This window comes from Megalobrama amblycephala, linkage group LG3 (genome assembly GCF_018812025.1).
Source record: "Megalobrama amblycephala isolate DHTTF-2021 linkage group LG3, ASM1881202v1, whole genome shotgun sequence".
Taxonomy (NCBI): Eukaryota; Metazoa; Chordata; class Actinopteri; order Cypriniformes; family Xenocyprididae; genus Megalobrama; species Megalobrama amblycephala.
The window spans coordinates 10765431-10790179 of NC_063046.1; the positions used below are offsets into that span (position 1 = coordinate 10765431).

Sequence of the window (24749 nt, forward strand, 5' to 3'; positions counted from 1 at the left end):
AAAAAGATTCATGGAGCACCTCTGATAACTTTCCAACCCTTTAATTTTTCCGTTTTGCAAATTTGTGAAAAGCGATGTCACATTTACGGTGACGAATTGTGCATGTGGCTCCTTCATCTGGAGCAGATGGAAAAAAAGTAATCTTGCCTTGACGGATGGTCTTGGTAGACTAAACGATACGCAAAGACTTATTTGTGATGTTGGAGAAAAATGCAAAGTGCTTTACTCAAAACTAGCAGAAAACAGGAAAGCCAGGAAATCCAGATAAACATTAACAGCACAGAAAGATCCACACAAAACTTCTAGTTTCCTTTCCCATAGCAAACACCTGAAGCTGTAGATGGAGGAACATGCCTAGGTCACACTTCACCCCAAAATCAAATAATATTTTCTGTCTGAAAAACACTATTTTAGGACCATGATATTTATTTGCATTGTAAAATATTTATGGAAATTAAACACACTCCCGCCTCCTGTCACTCACTCACTCACTCGTCTCATTCGCTCCAGTTGAATAGTGCTTGTATTGTGCATAATTGTAGTCATTTCCACAGGTTTCGCTCCCACACCAAAAGTAATCTATATAAGTGGTGCGCAAATAAAGCTGCTTCTCAAACAGCTCGAGCGCCAAATTTACTTCTTTTTTGTGGCTTATTGCGCTTAAAGGTGCTAAAGAGGATGTTTTGTTTTATACATTTTTGCAATATTACTTGAAACTGTCTTTACTAACTGATAAAAGACTATTTATTAGGTGCACTGAAAGGAATAATATTAATATACATCATCTGTGCACGAGGTAGGGCCTTAAAAACATCAGCCAATCGTTTACGCGATTGGCCCTCTGGCTCGTCAATCACTGCCATGACGTTCCTTGTGAGAGACGAGCGCGGCTGCGCGCTCCAGTAACTTTCCACACTCCACAGGCGCCGCATGCAATGTTTTTGTCCGGAGACAGGAGTAACAACTGCAGATTATGAGTTACCTGCGGTGAGCCCGACATAATGAATAACAACAAAGACGACAAAGCGAATGCCGGTGGTAAACACTCGTGTTCCAATACTTTGTGTTCTAGTTTTGGGAGGCGTTCCTTTGAAGTGAGCTGTGAAGGAGGGGGGCTGTTCTTACGCATGCGCTCATTTCAAAAACTCAGTAACAGTCTTTGGATTATCAGTCGACGAAAAAATCCTCTCTATCAGCTTTAAATGGTCAAATACATACAAAATTATGTCAAAATGATCAACTTGCCATGTATTCAGATAAATACAGTCAGTTTTGGAACGCAAATAGCTGAGACAAAACGCATGATATCGTGTAACAGTATATCGGATCCGTGCATAAACTCTTAAAGTGACAGCAGCCTAATAAACCTGCTGCTGTGTGTCATGTTAATCAAAAGACCAAGAGAAAAATCGCCCACTGCTCTTGACTGAATAACTTGTGACTTTAATTGTAAGCATTAATCTTATAATTAATCAATAATTTTTAAAAGCTCTATAAGTACTGTACAATCAATACTTCAATAAGATCAATAAATACTGTGACAAATGTATTGCTCATTGTTAGTTTATGCAGTAACTAATGTTAACTAATGGGATAAAGCTTTTACCTGTAATGGAATGGAATAAAAAAAATGGATTAAAAGTATTAAGAATTATTGCAAATTCTCTCAAAACGAAAACATCCAGAAACTTTACAGTAATGACAAATGGATAAAATCTACTTAAATGACATGAAAACAATGCAAAAAATGTAATGGTCCAAAAACAGGATTAATTTTCTTGATGCAAAATAAAGAACATTTTTAGATTTTTTGTGAAATATGACACACATGTTCTCTGCAAATGGCCAATCTTTTTTAAAGTAGTTTTCAGCTACTCAGTCTGCTCACAAAAAGAAAAGGGGAAGATGATGCCATAATAGTATAAGATGATGACCTTCATCCATTGGAGAGACGATGACTCATCTCTCCAAGGTCAGAGGTCACCCTTTCAAAAAGTCAGTGTCCAATCTCCAAAGCTTCATTTCCTATGAGTCACCCCATCATGGCTTTGATAAAACAGCTGATCTAAAACAGCCATCCCTGGTTGGCAGAGATAGGCCATGTTCCCGTTTGAACACATTCCACTATTGTCCAGCTCTATCAGTAATACCTGGTCAGGTATCGCCGAAATCCTTTGAAGGATCAAAGCCACCTAGGAGTTTTGATGGTGAAAAGAATGCAGCTCTTTTCTGCTTCGCTCTAACCTATAATTTTCAGTACCGTGAAAATTGCAGCTCTGAGAGTTCAATGAAGAGGCATTTTCGAACAATATGCATTATAAACCTCGAGCTGCAGGAAATTTAGGACACTAATAATTATGCAAAGGGTACTCTGCTTTATCTTGGTCATGTGATCACTGTGGTTTGGCCCTGTAATTATACAAACTACACACACACAAATAAATAATAATAAAAAAAAAAAAAATGCAGGTGTATTGCACGTTATGCCCCACAAACTTCAGCTCATCTTACCTCATAGGACCAGACGCACTGTACCCCGGCAAAGCGGCGCACGCAGCGGCCCACCTCCACATCCTCATGGGTGGTGTACATCTCCTGCAGGCACTGGCGGATGTGGGGCACCATCCTGCGCAGCACCTCACGGCTCATGATGACGCCAGGGCCGCCCATGCAGAAGTTCTCCCCTGGTTCCAAGGCCAGCTTGCCCAGTTCGTCACGGGCGCCCATGCCCGTCTGGCCAAGAAAGATGGCCTCGCTGCTGTTGAGACTCCTCAGAAAGCTCTCCAGCTTCTCGCTTTTGATGTAGACGTCGTCGTCGGCTCGCATGAACCACTCGAACTGGTCCAGGTAGTGGTCATGCATGTACTTGAGCATCATGAAGGACTTCTTCTGTGGAGGGTACGAGTCATCCACGTTCTGCAGAGCCACAATGGGAATTGGGATTGTAGTGTCAGAACCCTCGCTGGAGAAAAATTCCACTTTGCCAGGAATAGTCTTGGCCCAGGTCCTACATAATACAAAAAGGAGAAATATGTGTGTGAGCATCATACACAAACAAAAAAAACTTCACCAACAGTTCACAATTAGCGATCGATCAACCAATAAATTGGCCTGGGGTGAGCGGTATGACCAAAACCCTACATCATGTTAACAGTAAATCACAATATAGTTATTTGTGCTGCAAATTTACCCCAAAATGTTTTATGTAGTACCCAGTTATGTCTATTTTTCTATAATATCAAACGAAAGGCATTTCAAGGAACTATTATAAAAAATAAAAAAAATGAATAGTAGTAATAATAATAAAAAGTTATCTCTCCTATCAAAACCAAAATCTGCTGACAACCTTGTTTTTTCATACTCAAGTGAATTTTGAGTAAATATTGTGTTTATTTCAGCTCTTTTGTTTACAAATTCTCACATCATCGTTAAATTATCAGGATTGTGATCAGCTTAGGACAATTTTTTTTTCCAAATTTCCCTATTCAATATGGATAAACAACAATGACAATAATAATAATTATTATTAAAAATTTTATTATTTTTAACTTACAAATAAAACAAACCATAGCAATAAGAATGTAGCAATAATATTAATGTACTGAAAAATGAAACAACCGTTTATTATTATTATATCAATGGTTTCGTATTAAGTGTAAACTGGTGTCACGTCAGTTAAGCTTTTTCCGTAAGTTAAATAAGGAAGGCGCAGGACGAAGCATAAGCTTTTTGAACCGTGAGAGTTTTACACTTTCTTTGTAAACTGAATACAGAAGGTGGTCTGGTGGAAGCTAGATATTTTACTTCATAACTTGTTAAATATGGATTTTTTTTTTTTTTTTTTGCACAAATGCATCGCTTTTCTTCAGAAGGCCTTTATTTAACCCTCCGGAGCTGTGTGGAGTATGTTTATGATGGATGGAAGCACTTTCTTCAGCTCATACTTGTGAACCCTGTTCACTGCCATTATAAAGCTCTGATGCATCAGGATAATTATTAATATATCTCAGATTGTGTTCATCAGAAAGAAGAAAGTCATATATATTTAGGATGGCTTGAGGGTGAGAAAATTATGGGACAATTTTCATTTGAAAGTGATCTACTCCTTTAAAAGGAACACTCTACTTATTTGAAAATAGGCTCATTTTCCACCCCCCCTAGAGTTAAACAGTTGAGTTTTGCCGTTTTCAAATCCATTCAGCCGATCTCCAGGTCTGGCGGCACCACTTTTAGCATAGCTTAGCATAGTTCATTGAATCTGATGAGACCAATAGCATCTCGCTCAAAAAAAAATGACCAAAGATTTTCCATATTTTTCCTATTTAAAACTTGACTCTTCTGTAGTTACATTGTGTACTAAGACCGACGGAAAATGAAAAGTTGCGATTTTCTAGGCCGATATGGCTAGGAACTATACTCTCATTCCGGCGTAATAATCAAGGATCTTTGCTGCAGTACTATGGGTGCAGCAGGCGCAATGATATTGCGCAGTATAGTTCCTAGTCATATCGGCCTAGAAAATTGCAACTTTTCATTTTCCGTCGGTCTTAGTACACGATGTAACTACAGAAGAGTCAAGTTTTAAATAGGAAAAACTCTTTGGTCATTTTTTTTGAGCGAGATGCTATTGGTCTCATCAGATTCAATGAACTATGCTAAGCTATGCTAAAAGTGGTGCCGCCAGACCTGGAGATCGGCTGAATGGATTTGAAAACGGCAAAACTCAACTGTTTAACTCTAGGGGGGGGTGGAAAATGAGCCTATTTTCAAAAAAAGTGGAGTGTTCTTTTAAAGTTGGAAATTCCAGTATTGTGACAACACTACTCCGAAGTCCGAACCGAGACACTGAAAACACTGGATCAAGAGCTGCTTGTGTGTAAATGAACACCGTGAGCATCGCTCGAAGATTTAAACACTTCACTTGGGTAATATTAAGTAGGAAAATACCTAGTATCTTTCATAGGTTGGAAAATATGAAAAAAAGAAAAAACACATTACTGATTATGTACTGCATCGGCATCGAGACAAAAACCTTGGGTATGCAGCACTATTCAGAATATACTGCCATGAGGAACTGAAGACTTGAGTAAAAAGACTCCCTCAAGTTATTATCAGGATGATGAACAAATTGAGCAAGAAGTAGCATTAGGATGATTCAGATGGTTTTAAAACAAAAGTCCCAAGCTGATTAACTATAAACATGTGGAAAGAAAACAGATAAACTAAATAGAGTACTCAGCATGCCAGAAGCTCCATTCTGCCATGACCCTGTCGTGTAGGAGGACACTTACAGCAACTAAATCAGTTCAGCAGAGCTTCAGAGATACACATAATTTAACACTGCAACATTCCTGTCCAGACACTCAAGCATGAGTCTCTAAAATACATTTGCGTCCCGCATGTCAGCACGTGGAAAGGCTGCACTGTTTTTGTTCAGATAATATCCCCTCTTCTTGCCAACATCTAATTTTACCAAAACCCTGCTTCCTGTTCTCTGCAACTAAAGGGGAAACCAAAGATACCCGTGTTAACCTTTTGCACACTTCAGCAGTGAAGACATGGTGTCATTCTGACATTTACAAGCACAACACCAAGCTCTGCTTTGACAGACTACCTTCCTCATTTTCTTGCATGAAATAAGCATTTAGTAATCTTGCTTACTCATGCAAATCAAATAATGCAATTAAATCAATGAGAGAGGAAATAATATGATTTAGCAATCCTTGGAGAACACATTCTCTAGATGCTTTGCATCTTCAAATCGCTACTGTGCAGAACTATAACCACTTAATCGTAGGAAATACAGCAACAAGAGAATCAGCCATTGTAAATACTTCTGTGATGCTCTGGCTTTTCCACCAAGGCAATTATAATACTGCTAATAATATGACATAAATGTTTGCTTCAACACAACTCTGTCCTCTCCATCCTTACACAAATTTCCATGGCAATCACTATAGTCTCTGCCAAAGCACCATACAAATACTATTCCTAAAATAATAACGTGGTATTAGCCAAAAGTGCAATTTAAAAATGAGAAGAAGATACCGACCACAATGATTCTTCATATAAGACTGCATTTAATCACCTGTAAAACTTCAAAAGAGGAAATTAAACAGCTGATATAAAATGATTCATCATAACCCAGTTCTCTCACATCATTTCCTTACTAATGGTAATGACAGTCTCCACCAAAATACCATAGAATTACTTTACTACAGTATAACTGTGGTAAAAACGGTATTTGGCAGAAGTGTCATCAAATACAATGGAAAGAATCTGAAAGTTCCAGTATTATTATTACTATATTGAAGTAAAACTACATAATTATGACAATTCTGCGAAAATTATGGGTACCATTATGGTGATTCTTTGTACAGGAATGTGTTTTATTATAATGTTGATGAAATAAAGCATAACCCTGGCCTCGGTCACAACCAAAATACCACAGAATTACTTTACTACAGTATAACGATGGTAAAATTGTATTTGGCAGAAGTGTCATCAAATACAATGGAAAGAATCTGAAAGCTTTTACGAGATACAGTATTACTATTACTATATTGAAGTAAAACTACATAATTATGACAATTCGGCGGAAATTATGGGTACCATCATGGTGTTTCTTTGTACAGGAATGTGTTTTATTATAATGTTGATGAACCCTGACCTCTCACCACCAAAATACCACAGAATTATTGTTAATATTTAACTAACAATCACACTTACGTGAAAGCATTGCATTACCTGTAACTGGTATTTGCCAAATATGATAAATATATTTTAGAAGAATTAAATGTTTACGACTTTAAGTTACACCTCAGTTACCAAGGTGATTTAACGTAACGCTACGTTACGTGAACGCGTTAAATTACCAATAACCGCCACCCAAAAACGAACTAGTAGCTAAAATAAAATTGCTCCAGCATATAACCTGACCTCTTTCTATCCTTACCATGATTTACTCTGGTAACCAGCCAAAATACCATCGTTACTACTACAATAAATGTGCAGTACCGTTTCTTCACGGTCGTAACTATGCTGTGTTTGGGCGGAAACTACGGTCACCATGGTGATTCTTCGTAAGTGGACGCGATGAATTACCTATATGCTGCCACGGCGCGGTTGTTCAGGTACTTCTGCGCGGTCATGACGCCCACGAACAGGAAACTGTTGGACTGGGGCACCGCGGGCTTCTCGGTGCCGGCCATCAGCACCCCTCCGTACTCCTTCTTCATCATCATCATCCCTCCTCCACCTCCGCAGCCGCCCGTGCCACCGCTCGCCCGCCGCTTGTGACCCGCTTTCTTCAGCTCAGTGGCCCGGGGCAGGATGAGCCTGGACGCCAGTGTGAACCCAACTACCAGACCCAGCAACACACTGAACCACGATCTGCGACTTCTGCCTGCCATTTCAGCTTATACTCAAAGCTCCGGATCAGTCAGGGCTTTTATTTCTTTGTGCCTTCGGTTCGTTTTAAACGCCACCCGCTGCTGCAGTCCCGTCCAGAACACTGGGTTTGGGTCCGAGCATGATCACCGCTGATCACCGTTCACTGCCGCTGTGTACGTTGCAGCGCTCCAGTCCCCATATATCACCAGCGACTGCCATCTAATCACCAGCTATCCGCTCCACGCGAGCCATGATCGGGTTCGTGAAGGTATTTCCGTCGTTTGGAGCCTGAATCGGAGATAAGTCAGGGGAAATTAATGGTCTGTTGTCTAAAGAAGTGCGGCTGCATCCTCGTTCTCGAGACTATCTCGCCATTGTGAGTGAGCGCGAGTGCTTGAAACGCGTCTGCGGCGACGCGGCTTAACCGTCAGGGGTTTTTGACACGCTGGAGGCGCCGTAGCTCGTTCCTGATTGGCTGAGGACAGTTAGCTGATGACGTTTCATGCATGGGAAAAGCGTTGCGTCCTTTGTCGCGTGAATTCAGTTGTTCCTTTGAGAGATTAATCATTAAACTTTGTTTATTGTAATGGATGCACACGCTTTACTATAGAATTTTATTTCATAATGTATTTATTAAATGTCAATTTTCTAACCAGAAGCCAGTTTTCGCTTTAAATCATATAAGTACTTTAAATAGATTTAAGTCTCAAAATAAAAACATATCTTCTGAAGAGAACAAAATAAATTTTCCATACAAAACTGAACGAAAGAAAAGCTATTGTATCTAGGAATGATTTTGGATTATGATGTCAATCATCATCATCTGTGCAGTCTTTATACAAAAAATAATGTGACAAATATTTATTTTAAAATTGACAAATCTAGCATTCACTTTGTGAGGAATTTGTAATGCTTAAAAATATTTTCATATCATAATACTGTTTGGATAGTGCATGTTTAAACAACGTTTTGTCAAGTTCACTTTATTTTATATATTTTTTTACATCACGTGCTAATTATTTTATATATATATATATATATATATATATATATATATATATATATTTTTAAATTCAATATATTAATTATATATTTATATTTCTTATTTAATAGTCAAATTTCTTATTATGGTTTTCCATGAAAATTAAGCTTAATTCTCTAACTTTATAACAGGATTCCTTTCGTTTATAACTGACCAAATCACGTGCTAATCTCGCCACCTAGTGGATAAAGTATGACCTCGCGAGATTCTTCTGCTGTGTATTTTCCTGTCGTAACGTATATGAATAAGATAAAATTACTTAGTTTTTTATTACAGTATCATAATTAACTGAACATAAGGGTGAATTTGAATAATCTAATTACATTGCGTAGATGTTATTTTTGCCAGGTCCCTATATACGAACTAACCTCAAACATTAAATACTAGAATTTCACAATCTGTTTTGAAAGATTCCAGTTTATTTATTAAGTAGAATATAATGTTTTCCCTTTCTCTAATCAAATATATTATTCTCTGAGTGTTTGACTTTCCTGTGTCCTAAAAATAACTTTCCATCCTGTTAAAAAGTGTAAATTGTTACTTTGATGGTCCTGAAACAGGATAAAACAGTGAAATTTGTTGTTCTTCAAAAATAAGACATGGACAAACACTGAGTAAGTATGCATTTTAATTCTGAAAAACTCAAAATAACTACATTTCTAAACAAATGCTTTTGAAAACACCAAAGACCTCACACCACGTAGGCTGCTATTTTACATCACTAGCGACTGCATTGATGGATCCGTCATGAAACAGCACTACTTTTACAACAGAATACAAACAGTTCAAATGATATAAATGTAGCACTTTGCATTTTTATTTAGTCTCTCTAGGTGTTCATTTAGCACAGCCTTTATAAGTGCAAAAGCTAAAAACAGGAACACGTTTCATTACTGAACATCATCAGCCTGCCCCAGGAGTATTAATACCTTTGACGAGGAGGCGTCATTAGAAGCTGTCAATCATACAAATAGGCAATAGTTTCTTAATCATAATGTGCAATTAAAGAAAAAGTATTTGCTTTAAAAAAACGTTAAAAAGAAGAGCCTGTCTTTATCGACTCACTCTGATGTCATTCTGACTGCAAATGATGTTACTGTGAAACACAAAAGGACACTCATCATGCAGCTCGAAAGGGAACAAATAAGCCTTAGAAGAACTACAAAAGCCCATTCAACCAGTGCACTAGATTCAAAATCATCGGAGTTCATAAGATAGAACTGACTGATTAAAAATGTAACAGCATACAGGACTGGAACGACATGAGGGTGAGTGAAAATTTAGGTAATGTATAAGCCAAAAATGAAAGTGTTCATGAAGATCCTTAATAACCATATTTGCTATTGTCCTATGATGAGTGCTGACAGCCTTATTCAGTTAATATTCATGTGTTCCTATGGGGGAGTGTCAAAGGGTCAGAGGTTACTCTGACGACCTTTAACCTCATCCACCAGCGGACGGTCCTCTTCTGCCGGGTCTAAAGGAGCACGTTCCTCCTCCATCTCCAGTCAGAGGATTGTATCCTGCAGTAAAAACAGACAGAAAATCATGTAAACAACAACATAAATAAGAAGAAAATAAAGCCCCAAAAATATTTTTAAACACAATATAATAATGTCTAACATCACCAGGGTGAGTAAATGATGACATAATTTTCATTTTAGGGCGAACTCTCCCTTTAATCTCTGAATATCGCTGCAATATTGATTAACAACCTGGATCATTTTCCCCTGTGAAATCTTGGGCTATTCTGAAAATGGGTTAATTTTTTGGGTTAGTGGACTCAAAAAAAGAAAAAGAGGGAAAAAAAAGAACATTCTGTATGCACTTTCTGAAAGTATGTTAAATAATCTGATTAAACGTTGTTAGTATCAAGGGCTTTTCACACTGCGTTTAACCCCGGGTTATCCTCGTTCTAACCTTTTAACCCCGGGAACAGGAGCATTTGGGGTTAGCACCACTTTTTACCAGGGTTAGCAACCCAGGGTTAGCAACCCAGGGTTAGCATCGCTTTTGCAGTGCCAAACTTGTACAGTGTGAAACGCTGCAGATAAGGACTTGAGGAATGTGAAGTGTGAAACAGTAGATATGAATACCCAGGATGATTAACTGTCAATCCTGGGAATTGTATGAGCAGTGTGAAATGTGAATAAAGATAACCCAGGATTTCATTTACCAGGAGTTTAGAATGACCCAGGGTTAACCATTTCAAGTGTGAAAAGCCAACTCAAATTAATAACATTGTTACATTACGAAACACTCTAAAAGTCAAAAATGTAATGAAGTCATACAACAAATCTTTATATATGTATATATTATTAAAATACAAATGTTCAAGATTAGTCAATTGGTCAATTTTTGAGGAAATAAACTATACTTATAATAGATAATAATAATAATAATAATAATAATAGTAATAATAATATGCAATAATAAAAAATATAAAAATAATATATATATATATATATATATATATATATATATATATTTTATTTTATTTATTTATTTTTTACTGTATTTTCTTCAATTTTGCATAGTTTGCATTTTGAACAGTTAAAGAAATAATGTTTAAAAAAATGTTTAAAAAGAGACTCTTCTTTTTAATCATAAGAGAAAATGTAAAATTGTGCACATGCTGCATACCACTGTTACGAAGGGGCTTTTTGTCTGTCTTTGGTCTCAGTGAGCTGGTGGAAGCAGCTTCTTCAGTGTTCTGCTGGAAACAAGAAATAATATGTAAATGCACCACCTGACACCTGAGGCCTAGAGAGATTCATCTCAGAAGTCTTACTTGTGCAACTTTTGCATTTCCTTTGTAACTCTTTCCTTCCTTCATACTTTCCCACATCTCGATTTTCTGTCTTCTCTTTTCCTCCTCCAGCTAAAGAGAACAAATAAACCAGCATGAATACTGCAAACCAAACGTCCGACCTGTCTGATCACATCACCGCACAAGACTCACCCTCTGCTGCTTCTCTCTGAATTCTGCAGCTCTGGCGTCCTGCTCCTCTTGCATTCTGCGGCGCGACGCCTCCAAAGCCTCCTGACGCCGCACCACAGATACGGGGTCTGCAGATGCGACACACAACCTGTTAATACCTCAAATACTTTCGAGGCATTTCAAACAGCAGACAGTGTGGGTTCTGACCTTGGCTCTCCGCTGTCACAGAAGAGCTCTGATTGTTTGTGGATCTGTTCTTGCGGAGATGCTGGATGAGCAGAAATCCTCCCACACACAGGAACACCAGATACCAGCCATAGTCTGACAGGAGCGTAGCAACTGTTGAAAAAAAGATAATGTTTTACATTCCAGACACTGCAAAGTCTATAAGCACTTTTCAAAAGTTTGTTAAAGGGATAGTTCACCCAAAAATGAAAATGCTGTCACCCTCAAGTTGTTCCAAACCTGTATGAGTTTCTTTCTTCTGTTGAACACAAAATATATTTTGAAGAATATGGATAAACAGACAGTTGACTGAAGCCACTGACTTCCATAGTAGGGGGAAAAAATACTATGGAAGTCAATGGTTACGAACACTCTTCAAAATATATTCTTTTGTGTTTAACTGAAGAAAGAAACTCATACAGGTTTGAGGGTGAGTAAATGATGACAGAATTTTCATTTTTAGGTGAACTATCCCTTTAAATAGTCTGCTATATAATCAATCATTTGATGGTTGTTAATAGTATCTATATACAACTGTAATTATTAACAAACATATTTCATTTTGAAACATTCAAATACTCAAAAATGTCATGAAGCTTTATATATAAATAATATACATCTTATTTTTAGGGATGTACAAAATTACAAAAGATTTATATTATTATTATTAATAATATCATCATGTACTTATTTTTCATTTCTGTTAAAGGGGGGGCACCACTCACAGTTTCTGCTAATCTCATGTTAATCTTGAGTACATATAGAGTAACAATGCATCCTTCATATCTCCGAAAAGTCTTTAGTTTTGTCATATTTATAAAAAATAGATAAGCTAAAACCGAGTCTTTCCGAAAAAAGCCGAGCTCCTGGAGGCGTGTCTGCCGTCAGTGCCGTGGGAGGAGCTAAAAAGTCACGAGAGATCGTCTAGACGTGTAGAGATCGTTTGCTAGCAGCGACATTATTATACATACAAAGGGAACAAAAAACGTTTGTGGTGTTTACGTTTTATGCACTTGCGCTCTGATTGCCAACAAAACACAGACATCTGATGCAGCTTTACTCACCACCCGCGATCTGCAAATCGAACTGGGACTTGTTTACAATAGAGATGTCAAAAGTACTGACTTCAGTACCTACTCAGTATTGAAATTTTAGACGCCTGCTTTGAAGCACTCCTGCTTTTAAAAACGCTTTCAAATTCAAACACTTCCGTGTGCTTTCAAATGCTGCCATGCATTGATCATTGAAGCCAATCACAGACATATCCGATGAGCACGTCAACACAATGGCCAATCAGAGGTGTTTATGAATCCGCTCAACAGCGCTCAAAGCATCACATTTTTAAAATTTCAGTACCGATAGGTAACGTTACCGAAGTCAGTACTTTTGACAACTCTAGTTTACAAAGAATTCGTCACCAAAATCCCGGGAACAAACAAACACACATATGCACAACGCCGTTGCTGCCCCGGAAAAACAAACTTCATCCTCTGTTCCCTTAACGTTGGGTTCTTTGGGAAGCTGAATAAGGTAATCTTTCCCTCACAACTAAAAACACGGTCCTTTGGTGACAGGAGCTGCGTCTCATTTCAGAGGCTGCGTCCTTCAGAGATCGCATTTGAAGGCTGAATACTTCATCAAGGATGTCATATTTAAGAAAAGTAACCGTAATAAAATTGACTGAAATTCATTGTGAGGTGAAAAATACTGTAATTTCTTTCTTACGTTGCAATCTAACGGTTATTTTTCTTAAATGAGACTGCCTCGATGATGTATGCAGCCTTCAAAGGGTGCAGCCCCTGAATTGGGACACAGCCATTGTTGAAAAAATCTCTCGGCTTCCCAAACGAAGCGCGTTGATGGGCGTGCTCATGATGTGTGTGCGCACGATTATCAGGGAGAAGTGCCCATACAAGGAATTCCGCTCTCATTTGACGTCATACAGGACACACTCGAAAAAAACTCTTCGAATCCGGAAGTAGTGTGTTTGGCACAGAAATACTCCGTCATACGTCCAACTCGTGTTTTGAAACTTTGGCCATGGTTAGCATGAGAATCCAACTCTTCAACAGTGTAAATAAGTCAGAATGCATGAAATGGCATTATATGTTTTAATATAATAACACAATACATTTTAAAGTATAAATATATAAAGTATAAAATGTGGTTTATTACCTTATTTTAACATGGCTTTATTTAAATTTGTATTGACATGTAAATAAAGAAATAACTAAAATGTCCGCATCATCGCATCAGATAAAATATTATATTACTTAAAGAATTACATTTTCCAAAGCAAAACATTTCACAAAACGATGGAATGTTCTTTTATTTATCTGTTAAGTCTGTTAACTTAATGGCTTATTAAAACAGGCCATTAAAGTCTAACTATTATTGACTATGTTCTGCGTGTTCTGGTCATTTCCTGAGAAGATCCGCATTAAAATGTAAAATCAATGTTTCCTTCAGAGTCCTTTATAACCCACAGTCACAGTTTAGATATCAGTCAAACGGATTACACTATATTAAACTTATGATCAACAATGACAGGTCAGTAAACGCCACTGAACTGAAGCTCAGGCTCATGTTTACATACCAGATGGCAGCAGAAAACTCAGATCCTGGTTCTGGGGAGGAACATCTTCATTTCGGACACGCGCACCACCTTCTGCCTCCATATTAAAACGCTTTTAAGGTGATTTATAATGTTGTTATGTAAATAATTATAATAATTAGCGCATGTTTGCTCCGTTCAGTTCCACTCAAGCTTCCCTGCTACACACTGACTCACTTCCGCAGCCACAAGACAGCCAATCAGCTTTAAGATGACGTGGCCTTTACGGGAGCCCAACTGAGACAAACCAAGTCAAAGGCAAACTAAAAACTCTACTTTTCGATTATGGCATTGGTTATTTGACTTATCTGAAATGTAAATATTGAAATATCACCTTTAATAAGAGAGTAAATTAGAGTAAACAAGTAAATAAATTATTCAACAGTAACACTTCACAATAAGGTTTCATTTATTATGTTATCTACATTAAGTAACGAACAATACGTCTACAGCATTTATTAATTTTAGTTCATGTTAATATCAAAATTTACTAATTATTAAAATCAAGAGTTTTATTTGTTAACATTAGTTAATGCACTGTGAACTAACATGAATAAACAATGAAGTGTTATATTGTTATTAACTAACGTTAACAAAGATTAATAAATACCGTATCAAATGTATTGCTCATGGTTGTTAGTACATTACAATAAGGTTCATTTGCTAGCATTAGTTAAAGTGTTTACCCATTTAACTGTAGTGTATAGTACTATGAGTAGGGGGAAAAAAAAAAACATTTTTTCCAAGTAATATATTTTAGACATTTTAACAATATAAACTGGGTATTTATACAAGAAGTTATAGAGATGCCTTTTGAATTTTAGGAAGTGGTCCCTCACAAGGATGATCATTTCTGGAGACTAAAAGATCAAGAAACCCTGTTCTAAATTATATTGACGATTTTTTCCAAGCGTTTACAAAATGTGTGACCAATAACGAGTTAGAAAAGTTTTCAACAATGAACAAACTGTAAATAATCAGTACAGATTAATATTTTTAATTTCTAGTCTTTGAGAATGATTTCACAAAATATTAGAACAGTAAATAAACAGGAAATTCTTGACCACATTCAGATATACATAAAGAAAAACTTTCACATCACTGTTCATTAAAAAAAACAAATGTTTAATGTACTTAAATTTACAAAAGAAAAGTGCTGTCAAACACAGCGTCAAAAGCATTCATGATTCTGATCGAACACAACTATGATCCGTTAACATGCATATCCTCCTGCATGACATCATCTCCGTTTTCTCCCTCATCTCTCATGCTCTGCATGTCCTCAAACATGGGGACTGACTCCTGCATCTCTTCCTGGATCTCCTCCTCTTCCTCCTCCTCCTCCTCCTCTACCATGTTAGCTGCTCCTGAAAAAAGGGAAAACAGAAGCTTAATCATTTTTAGCTCTTAAAAGCAGAGAGTATGTCCCGTTACTCATTTAAATGTTTGATTACAAACTTCACCGAAAATGAGCTACACACAGGGTTCCCACTCGTTCACCAATGAATGAAAGTGTTTTCACATTTATTTGTGATTACAGAGTAATGTTTACATATAAATGTGTATTACAAAATAATACCTGATCTCAGCTCTCGTCCTGGGATCTGTCCTGACTGGAGAAGCCCCTTCAACCGCTCAACTTCAGCCAGTGACGTAGCATTAGCAATCGCATTCTACATGCAAACAACATTTACAAAGAGATGCATTATATCAGGACATCACACCTATATGGATAACACATTAAACTGACATTTGATGAGTATTTATTAATTTTTTTTATTCAGCAAACATGCATTAAACCAATCAAAAGTGGCAGTAAACACACATATATGCTTCTGCCAATATTAAAGCCAGGAGAGAAGAAAACATGCATTCGCAAGTGCACAGGACAAAGGTCTGGTATTTAGATGCGTTTTGATCAATCGGATCACAAGTGGACGATGCTAAATACAGGTGTAAACGGTGCGTAAAACATTTTGAGCTTTCAACCACTTCCAGAGGTAGTCAAAAATGCATTCGACTGGATTGCTTTTGAATTAAAAAAAAAAATTCTCACCACTAGATGGTCGACCAGAACATAGTCAAAGGATAATTTAAGAAATTAATTGAAAAATGCAACTAGAATTGCCTGTGACAGACTGTTACAGTGTGTTTTATAACTGGTATTGAGCTGTTACTCGGTTAAATCCTGTAGTAGGACAGTCATTAACAAAAAGCCACATTTGTGTGGCGGTGTCCGGGTTTTACACTGGATAAATTAATAAAGTAGAGTAGTGACCTGGCCAGTATCTTCATTCACCAACTTGCAACACAGACCGCCTTACTAAAACACACATATGTGGGAGATGCAGAATGGATAAAAATAACTCAAAATAAAAGAGGACTTGAATAAGGCCATTAATGGCATGTTTGAGTCATGCTCTTAATGAACTATGTTTTATTGATGCCTCGTAGAGTTTGTTTTGACACGTGGCGTATTGCTGCGCGCTGCACAGAGCGGGACACTTCAAAAACGTTTTAAAACGGACAACAAAACGGTATGATATACAGTGTACACTACAGTACATGTTTTCATATCATTATAAAGTAATGATGCTGCATTAGTGGAGAACAATAGTATGTTTGCTGTCGAGGCTGAGGATGCTAACATTAGTAGTACCTTAAGCGGTTAAAACAATGTGACAAAAACACCAACTGTTTAATGTCACGATTGTTACCATTCATTTGCATTAGTTTATGTCCATTTGTTCGCTGTATATTTAAACTGTATTCTCATCATGCAGCGACAGAAACATAAATCGAAATGTATTCGATTTCAGTTCTTTTTTTATCGGCACTGTAACACATTTTCATTAGATAATCATCAAGTTTTCTAAAATAGTGGCAAATAATGTGTGAAAGTATACATATAATAGACCCATGCTATGCCTTTGTGTGTAAAGATGGTCATTTTTAAGCATGATTGTTATGAAATGGTAACACTTTACAATAAGAGTCCATTTGTAAATTAAAAGGTTAATAAAAGTATTGTACATTGTTAATTTCGACATTTACATTTTTAATTTTAATTTTAATGTTGTCTTTTACATTAGTTATAGTGCACTATGAATTAACATGAACGATCAATGTATAGTTAATATTAGTATTTTTATATTTAAAAATTACAATAAACATTTAGCCATTTTTTAATTCAAAAAACAAAATGTAAGAAAGAGTTATAACTGAACATAATCATGCTGCTCAAACTGTATAACAATTTTTAATAATATTTTTTGCTCCTTTTGTATTTTACATTTACTTTCAATACTTAAGTACGTTCAATATCAAAAAAAATACTTTTCATACTTAAGTACAAAAAATATCACATACTTTAAAACTTTTACTCAAGTAACATTCTAAACAGTGACTGACTTCTACCAAAGTCATTTTCTGGTAAGATATCTATACTTTTACTCAAGTATGGTTTTCGATTACACCACTGGTTAACATTTAAAGGTGCCCTAGATTATGTTTTTAAAAGATGTAATATAAGTCTAAGGTGTCCCCTGAATGTGTCTGTGAAGTTTCAGATCAAAATACCCCATAGATTTTTTTTTATAAATTTTTTTTAACTGCCTATTTTGGGGCATCATTATAAACGTGCCGGTTTTATGCTGCGGCCCCTTTAAATCCCGTGGTCCACGCCCACAGAGCTCGCGCTTGCCTTGAACAGTGCCTTAAAGTTTACACAGCTAATATAACCCTCAAAATGGATCTTTACAAAGTGTTCGGCATGCATGCGTCGGATTATGTGAGTATGGTATACTGTTATATTGTTTACTTCTGATTTTGAATGAGTTTGATGGTGCTCCGTGGCTAACGGCTAATGCTACACTGTTGGAGAGATTTATAAAGAATGAAGTTGTTTATGAATTATACAGACTGCAAGTGTTTAAAAATGAAAATAGCGACGACTCTTGTCTCCGTGAAGACAGTAATAACCGATGCTAACTTTAACCACATTTAACAGTACATCAGCAACATGCTAACAGAACATTTAGAAAGACAGTTTACAAATATCACAAAAAATATCATGTTATCATGGATCATGTCAGTTATTATCGCTCCATCTGCCTTTTTTCGCTATTGTTCTTGCTTGCTTACCTAGTCTGATGATTTGGTTGTGCACATCCAGACGTTAATACTGGCTGCCCTTGTCTAATGCCTTTTATAATGTTGGAAACGTGGGCTGGCATATGCAAATATTGGGGGCGTACATATTAATGATCCTGACTGTTACGTAACAGTCGTTATGTTGAGATTCGCCTGTTCTTCGGAGGTCTTTTAAACAAATGAGATTTATATAAGGAGGAAACAATGGAGTTTGAGACTCACTGTATGTCATTTCCATGTACTGAACTCTTGTTATTCAACTATGCCAAGATAAATTCAATTTTTCATTCGAGGGAACCTTTAAGCTAGCTGGTGAGAGAAAATGGTACTATCAAAGAGTCTAAAGAGGAAAGTTGTCAGCGAAAATAGGGCATACAAAGAAGAATGGAAAGACAACTATGCATTCTCACCTAGTTTTGTAAATGCAAAGCTGGTGTGTCTTATCTGCAACAAATCTGTCACTATTTTCAAAGAATATAACACAGTGTCTACACCAGACGCGAGCGATGCGATGCATATAAAAATAATAGGAGGACCCATTATAATCAGTGATAATGACTACACTGGATGCGACAACACACTCCCGACAGTAAACGGATTCCCCATTCTGTTTTTAGATGTAGTCCAAGTGCTTTGCAATGGTCATTTTGTCGCATTCAGTGTAGACAGCTTTTAGCTAATTCAGAAAAAAAGTTACGTCTGGTGTAGACACGGTGATAATATTAGACGGCACCACGTGACAAAGATCTATTTCAGAACCAGCCGCTATCAAAATAACATGGCTGTGCCTATTGCCGACCACTGCTTTAGAGTCTTCATGAAAAGTCTATAACATACTTTGATTCAAATTTCTTAATAGTAGCGTAAAAAAAACCACCCTTTTCCGCGTACAAGCTGTAAACACTATTTGGCAGGTAATGCATTGAACTCACCACTCTTATTTATGCAGTTATAAATGCTCAATAATGATTAAAATACATTTGAAAATGACTTTTTAGTCTCTACAAAGATAACCTTATTGTAGTGTTACCATGTTATCTTTACATAAAATGTACACAGTTTATAATAAGACAATCACCTTAATGCATTGATCATTATAAACGTGCAGTTATGAATTACAGTGAGAAGGTTTCAAAAAGAAATGACGACATGTGTTTGTTTGACTATTATTTTGATAATGAACAAGCTGCGATATCACACTTGCAGTGCTTTGTTGTGTGTGCGCGTGAAGGAGTGAAGTAAATCCGCCTTTGATCAATGATCTTTGTGCAACCGCATTACATGGATGCGCTCTCGACATATTTGTCATTAAAATAACACCATAGAAACTGCACGGACTACAAAGAAGAGAAGAAAGTCGTGTCTGAAAGCTGTGTCTGCAGGCAGTGCCACATGCCACATTACAATTGGTTCTTCCATACCTTTATGGCTTCAACATCTGCAGCAGACGGTCCCATTTTCTTCTCAGTCTGAAGTCCTGCTCCTGGAGTAAACCTGAGAGCAACAGAGTAAATTTGGGAATCAGACTATGCGAACATGTTGAAGATTGCCTCTGCAGCCTCTCAACCGCTGTTCCCACAATCAAGAGTGTAGTATCTTGAGTATCTTATCAATATGAATAAACTGATACAAGACAGAAAAGCCTTGAGCCAGCTCCCCTGAGAAACACTGCTGAAGTTTAACATGGAAATTTAGCTTTGAACAGCCAATTCAGGGTCAATTTTCATTCTCCGAGATGCCGAGTTCATAACTTCCACAGTCCAGTAATTCGGGAGAGCTGAGCTTGATCAAGGAGTTTCATCTTACGTTTTGGTTCGCTTGGCAATATCCTTTGCAAGCTGAGCACCTCGTTTGCCTTTGAACATTTTTTCAGCCTCCTGACGTTCCTGCGGCGATACAGCAGAAAGTTCAAGCAAACGTTCACAACAGACCATGACATGGACCCTGAATGAAGCCCTGTTCTTCACACGTGCATTACTGAATGATCTCAGACAACTCAATCAAGCCAATTTATTCTGCAGACACATTTAAAGAAACAAAATAGGCAGAAGAGAATTATCACAAAATAATGTCGGATATAGTAAGCGATGTATGAAAAACAGGGCCCAGAGTGATAACGACAATGATAAATAAACAAAACAAAATGTTGTGTGAAAAATCTTCAAGAAATAATCTGTCCAAAGGAAGCCGTATTAATTTTATCAATTCGTTCATTTCAAGAAAACATAAAACAATGACAAATTCTGAACTATTTGTACAAAACAGTTATTAGTAAACACAGATCTGTAATTGCATTTCAGAAGTAAAACTAAAGGTGTATTTGCATCACGGATAATAATTTAACAATATTAATATATCCCTCACTAATACTCATAGGGTTGGGTCTTGTTTGAATTTTAGCAATTCTGATTCTTAATTACTAGGGCTGGGGAAAAAAATATGGATTTCTCGGTTTTAAATCGATTCTTATTTTTACAAACCGATATCGATTCTTAAATCCCAAGAATCGATTAGTCTAGTCTGTTTTCAGTTGATAAATGCACCTCCCATCCAATATATCACAATAATCTTTGTGTTTTGTTACTTTTGATATGAAGTCTCATTTCAAATGACGTCCATCTTATTATGAGATTTAAATAATAAATCCCGCTTTGCCGCCGTTTAATGTGTCGTGAGAGATCGCTGTAGCGCCTCGGTTAAAGAGAAGCGGCAGTACGAGCGCATGTGAACATCCTCTCCTCCGCTTTAATACCAGTTACAGCGTGAAATAAACACGGCTAAACATCTGAAGGTATTTTAAAATATACAGTACAACTTACCGAAATCTGTATCATGTCTCGTGTAATCGCTCAATCAGTGTTTCAACCTCGGAAATACGGCAATAAAACAGCTTGTAAACAACGTCACATTTACCTCAGAAAAACACATTCAGTGACCAACTCAGTCAGCAAGAAAAGTGAACTCTAGAAAGCAACATTCTGATAAATATAGCTATGCACCATTAAATATTCATTATAATTTCTTCAATATTTATTTATTATTATAAATCAGTTATGACAACTGCCGTTTAAATGTTTATATTTAAAAGAAAAAGCTAATTGGAGTAGAAACATGATTATGTAATTCTAAACACCATTTATAATAAAAACATTGAGTGTAATTTAAGTGTTTGTATATAAATAAGTTTAACCTTCAATATTATTATAGTAATACCAACTGACTTGCATGTGTAGTTTACAGCATTAGTTGAGATTTTTCTTCCTCTAGAAAATTTGCCATGCACTGTAACTGAAATACTACATCCAAAATAATCGACATCGAATTGAAATCGTAATCGAAGGCATGTGAATAGTAATCAAATCGAATCGTGAAAATTGTGTCAATACCCAGCCCAATTAATAACCCGTTTTGATTCCAATATGGTAAAAAAAAAAAAAAAAAATTAAGCCAAACTATTAGATAATCATGCATATTTATTCTGTCTTTTTGCAAAACATTTTGTTGCAGCTGAATAACATGAACAAAAATCAGCCTAAACTAATAAACAAGGCTGACTTATACGAGGCTATTTTGACAATGTTTTGTGTGTATTTATCTATTCAAGTGCAAGAAGCTGTGAAAGAACTTTCAGTGTTCGTGCACTATGAGAGGCTTAAATAGTTTAAAGCCACATTAAAATGCACACAGGAATAAGCGGAGTTGAAATTAATTTTATAATAAGTATCCGATTCCTAACCTTAAGTATCTGATTCCAGAATTGCAATGAATTTTTCAATTCCCAACCCTAAATACTGCTTCAAAATTATTTATTCTATAAATAAAAGATAAGCACTAGGAAAAAAAAAAAAACTGCCGGTACTAAACATGACATTGACAAATCAAACAAACATGAACTGCACACACACACACACACAAAAAAAACTACACTATCGTTCAAAAGTTTTGAAAAGATTTTTTAAATGTTTCTGAAAGAAGTCTCTTCTGCTCACCAAGGCTGCATTTTTAATAAAAAATACAGAAATGAAATATTTTTACAATTTAAAACAACTGTTTTCTACATGAACGTAAATTTATTACAAAGCTTAATTTACAGCATCATTACCAGTGTTGCCCACTGCTTTTAAATGAAAGTAGCTAATTCTAAACACTAAATGACGATTTTACTAATTTATATAAATCGAGATCAGTGAGTGAGATAAGAATCAAGATAAGTTGCTAGATTTGTCGCTAGGCTTTTGAAGAAAAAAAAAAAAAAAAAAGGGGTCGAGGAGTTGCTAAATCTAGTGAGAAAATCACTAAATTGGCAACGCCGATCATAACTCCAATCTTCAGTCACATGATCCTTCAGAAATCATTCTAATGTGTTGATTTGATGCTCAAGAAACATTTATGATTATTATCAATGTTGAAAACAGTTGTGCTGCTTCATATTTTTGTGGAAACTGATATTGTTTTTCAGGTTTCTTTTATGAACAGGAAGTTCAAAAGAACAACATTTCTTTGAAACAAATCTTTTGTAATATTATAAACGCCTTTACTGTCACTTTTAATCAATTCAATGCATCCTTGCTGATTAAAAATATTAATGTCTTATTTTGAACGTTAGTGTAGATCAAATAAAAGATAAAGCATTACGGTTTAATCATACCTTCAGTTTCACCTTCTGGAAGTCCAGAACACGGATCTGTGGGATTTTATTGATGACATATAACCTGTAATGTTTCTTGTTGGTAACTGGATTCCTGAGGAGACTACAGAAGAGAAAAACCAGTTCAAATGATCTGAAGTTAAAACATTAGTAAAAGCAGTTTATTCAGCAGGTACCTGAGCAGGGTCAATGATTTCACTGTCGCAAGAGGATCCAAATCCCCCTGTTGAGCACCAGAAACACCCATTACTCCACAATTCAATGGTCACAGATGAATTCAAGTGCATAAAGGCACATCTACGGCTGAACTTACCAGCTCTTGAATGTTGTTGCTTGTGAGAATGAGCTCCTTCAGGTTTGGTAAAGCCTGCTCCATGTTCTCTCCAATACGGCTGCAATAACAGAGACAAAACACCAAGCGTTGTAGGATAACAAAAGAGATGAAGATAAACAGTGCATAATACATATTAATCTGATTCTCACCAGATCCTGTTGTTGTTTATCAGGAGTGTTTTGAGTCTCTTCAGCAGTGGGAACCCGTCCAGTTTTCTGACCTCATTATCGGACAGATCAATGGTATCAAACTGATCGAGTGTGGCGCCCAGATTCTCCAGCACAGGGATCTTATAGCCTACAAACACACAAACCGAGGTTAATTTGAGATGAACGCGCATAAATCAAGGATTCACATGTGAATGAAGATGCTTCCTTCACTCACCGCGCAGGTCGAGCTCTCTGTCCCGCACAGGGTTCGTGTACTGCGCCGCCTGCTCGATTAACTCCGCCGTCAGCTTCACCATGTCAACAGCTGAGAGGAACAATGAGTCTGATCACTAAGAAACGTGTTTGTTTAAAAGTTTTTAAGCACGTATTACATTTACACACGCTGCCGCCAAACGGAAGCGACTGTTCTGTTCTTCTCGAAACAAGCTCCGCGTTTGGGAGAAACGCCACAGCGCCACCAGGCGGGCTGGAGGAGCGATGCGCTATTGCGTACATACAAAACAAGTTACAAAAGAGAAAAAGTAGCCTTTTTAAGTAATGATAATCGTATTTCTCTCAAGATTACAATCGCTGATTATGATTATTATGTATTAAAATGTTTAATTTATGCAACAATATAGGGTAGAGTGGGGGAAAACGCCCCCCTTAAGGAAAATGTGACATTACAGTGAAACAAAACATAAATGTGACTAGAATTGCCATCCAGGTTTTGAGTGACTATGGCAGGAGTTATTCACCAAATATTAAAATTGCTCAGCCTTCATAATTAATTAGTATTTTGACTGAAAATATTCTTGTACAAAGGGGGCGTTTTACCCCAGGGGGGCGTTTTCCCCCACTCTACCCTATATATAAAAAAGAAAACACTGAAGAGAGTCACTTTCAAACGAAGGCCACCAGAGCGCAGCACAGTCCTGTCAGTCGAAGCCATTTTCTTTTGTTCCTCATTAAACATGTTAAAGTTGTATAAAATAAATGGTCAGGGGATACAAGAAAACCACAGATGGTGTAGTGAACATTTAGTTCTTTCCTCTTGCTGAAACAGTTATCTTAACACGTTTAATTTCTAAATACTCTGCGTTATGATATTCTGCCGAGATGTGGAGGGTCATTTTGTTTTTGTAGAAGCTCATCATTTTAAGAAACGACCGTTTGATAAAGTTAAGCAGATGATTTTAATATGAAAAGTAGTAAATCATCAGATGGTCACATCAATTCGACAGTGTGATTA

General features: G+C 36.6%; 3 protein-coding genes across 5 annotated transcripts in view; all 3 read right to left on the reverse strand.

The window, feature by feature from the left end:
• Positions 1-8002, reverse strand: part of chsy1 (chondroitin sulfate synthase 1) — an 80478-nt gene extending 72476 nt beyond the window's left edge. For both annotated transcript variants that reach the window (XR_007184084.1, XM_048183806.1), the window contains exons 1-2: positions 7105-8002; positions 2512-3007 (exon numbers count right to left, since the gene is read on the reverse strand). Coding sequence is in view for 1 of the 2 variants with exons in the window: in XM_048183806.1 (XP_048039763.1) it covers positions 2512-3007; positions 7105-7412 (804 nt within the window). In the remaining variant the exon portion in view is untranslated. The remainder of the gene's footprint in view (positions 1-2511; positions 3008-7104) is intronic.
• Positions 8003-9045: 1043 nt separating this feature from the next.
• selenos (selenoprotein S) lies at positions 9046-14416 on the reverse strand. 2 transcript variants are annotated; one of them, XM_048183809.1, is made up of 6 exons: positions 14197-14416; positions 11583-11714; positions 11397-11503; positions 11226-11315; positions 11078-11147; positions 9046-9957 (listed from the first exon to the last, which is right to left on the reverse strand). In XM_048183809.1, the coding sequence occupies exons 1-6, from the start codon at positions 14276-14278 to the stop codon at positions 9878-9880; spliced, it is 561 nt and encodes a 186-aa protein (XP_048039766.1). In that variant the 5' UTR covers positions 14279-14416; the 3' UTR covers positions 9046-9877. The 2 variants fall into 2 exon arrangements, with proteins under 2 accessions (XP_048039766.1, XP_048039765.1); XM_048183808.1 differs by having other exon boundaries at positions 11078-11150.
• Positions 14417-15195: 779 nt separating this feature from the next.
• snrpa1 (small nuclear ribonucleoprotein polypeptide A') lies at positions 15196-23995 on the reverse strand. The gene is made up of 9 exons (XM_048183807.1): positions 23733-23995; positions 23498-23645; positions 23328-23406; positions 23191-23237; positions 23015-23117; positions 20173-20252; positions 19788-19860; positions 15794-15887; positions 15196-15581 (listed from the first exon to the last, which is right to left on the reverse strand). Exons 1-9 carry the CDS (start codon positions 23812-23814, stop codon positions 15418-15420), a joined length of 870 nt encoding a protein of 289 aa, XP_048039764.1. The 5' UTR covers positions 23815-23995; the 3' UTR covers positions 15196-15417.
• Between the last annotated feature and the right edge of the window lie 754 nt (positions 23996-24749).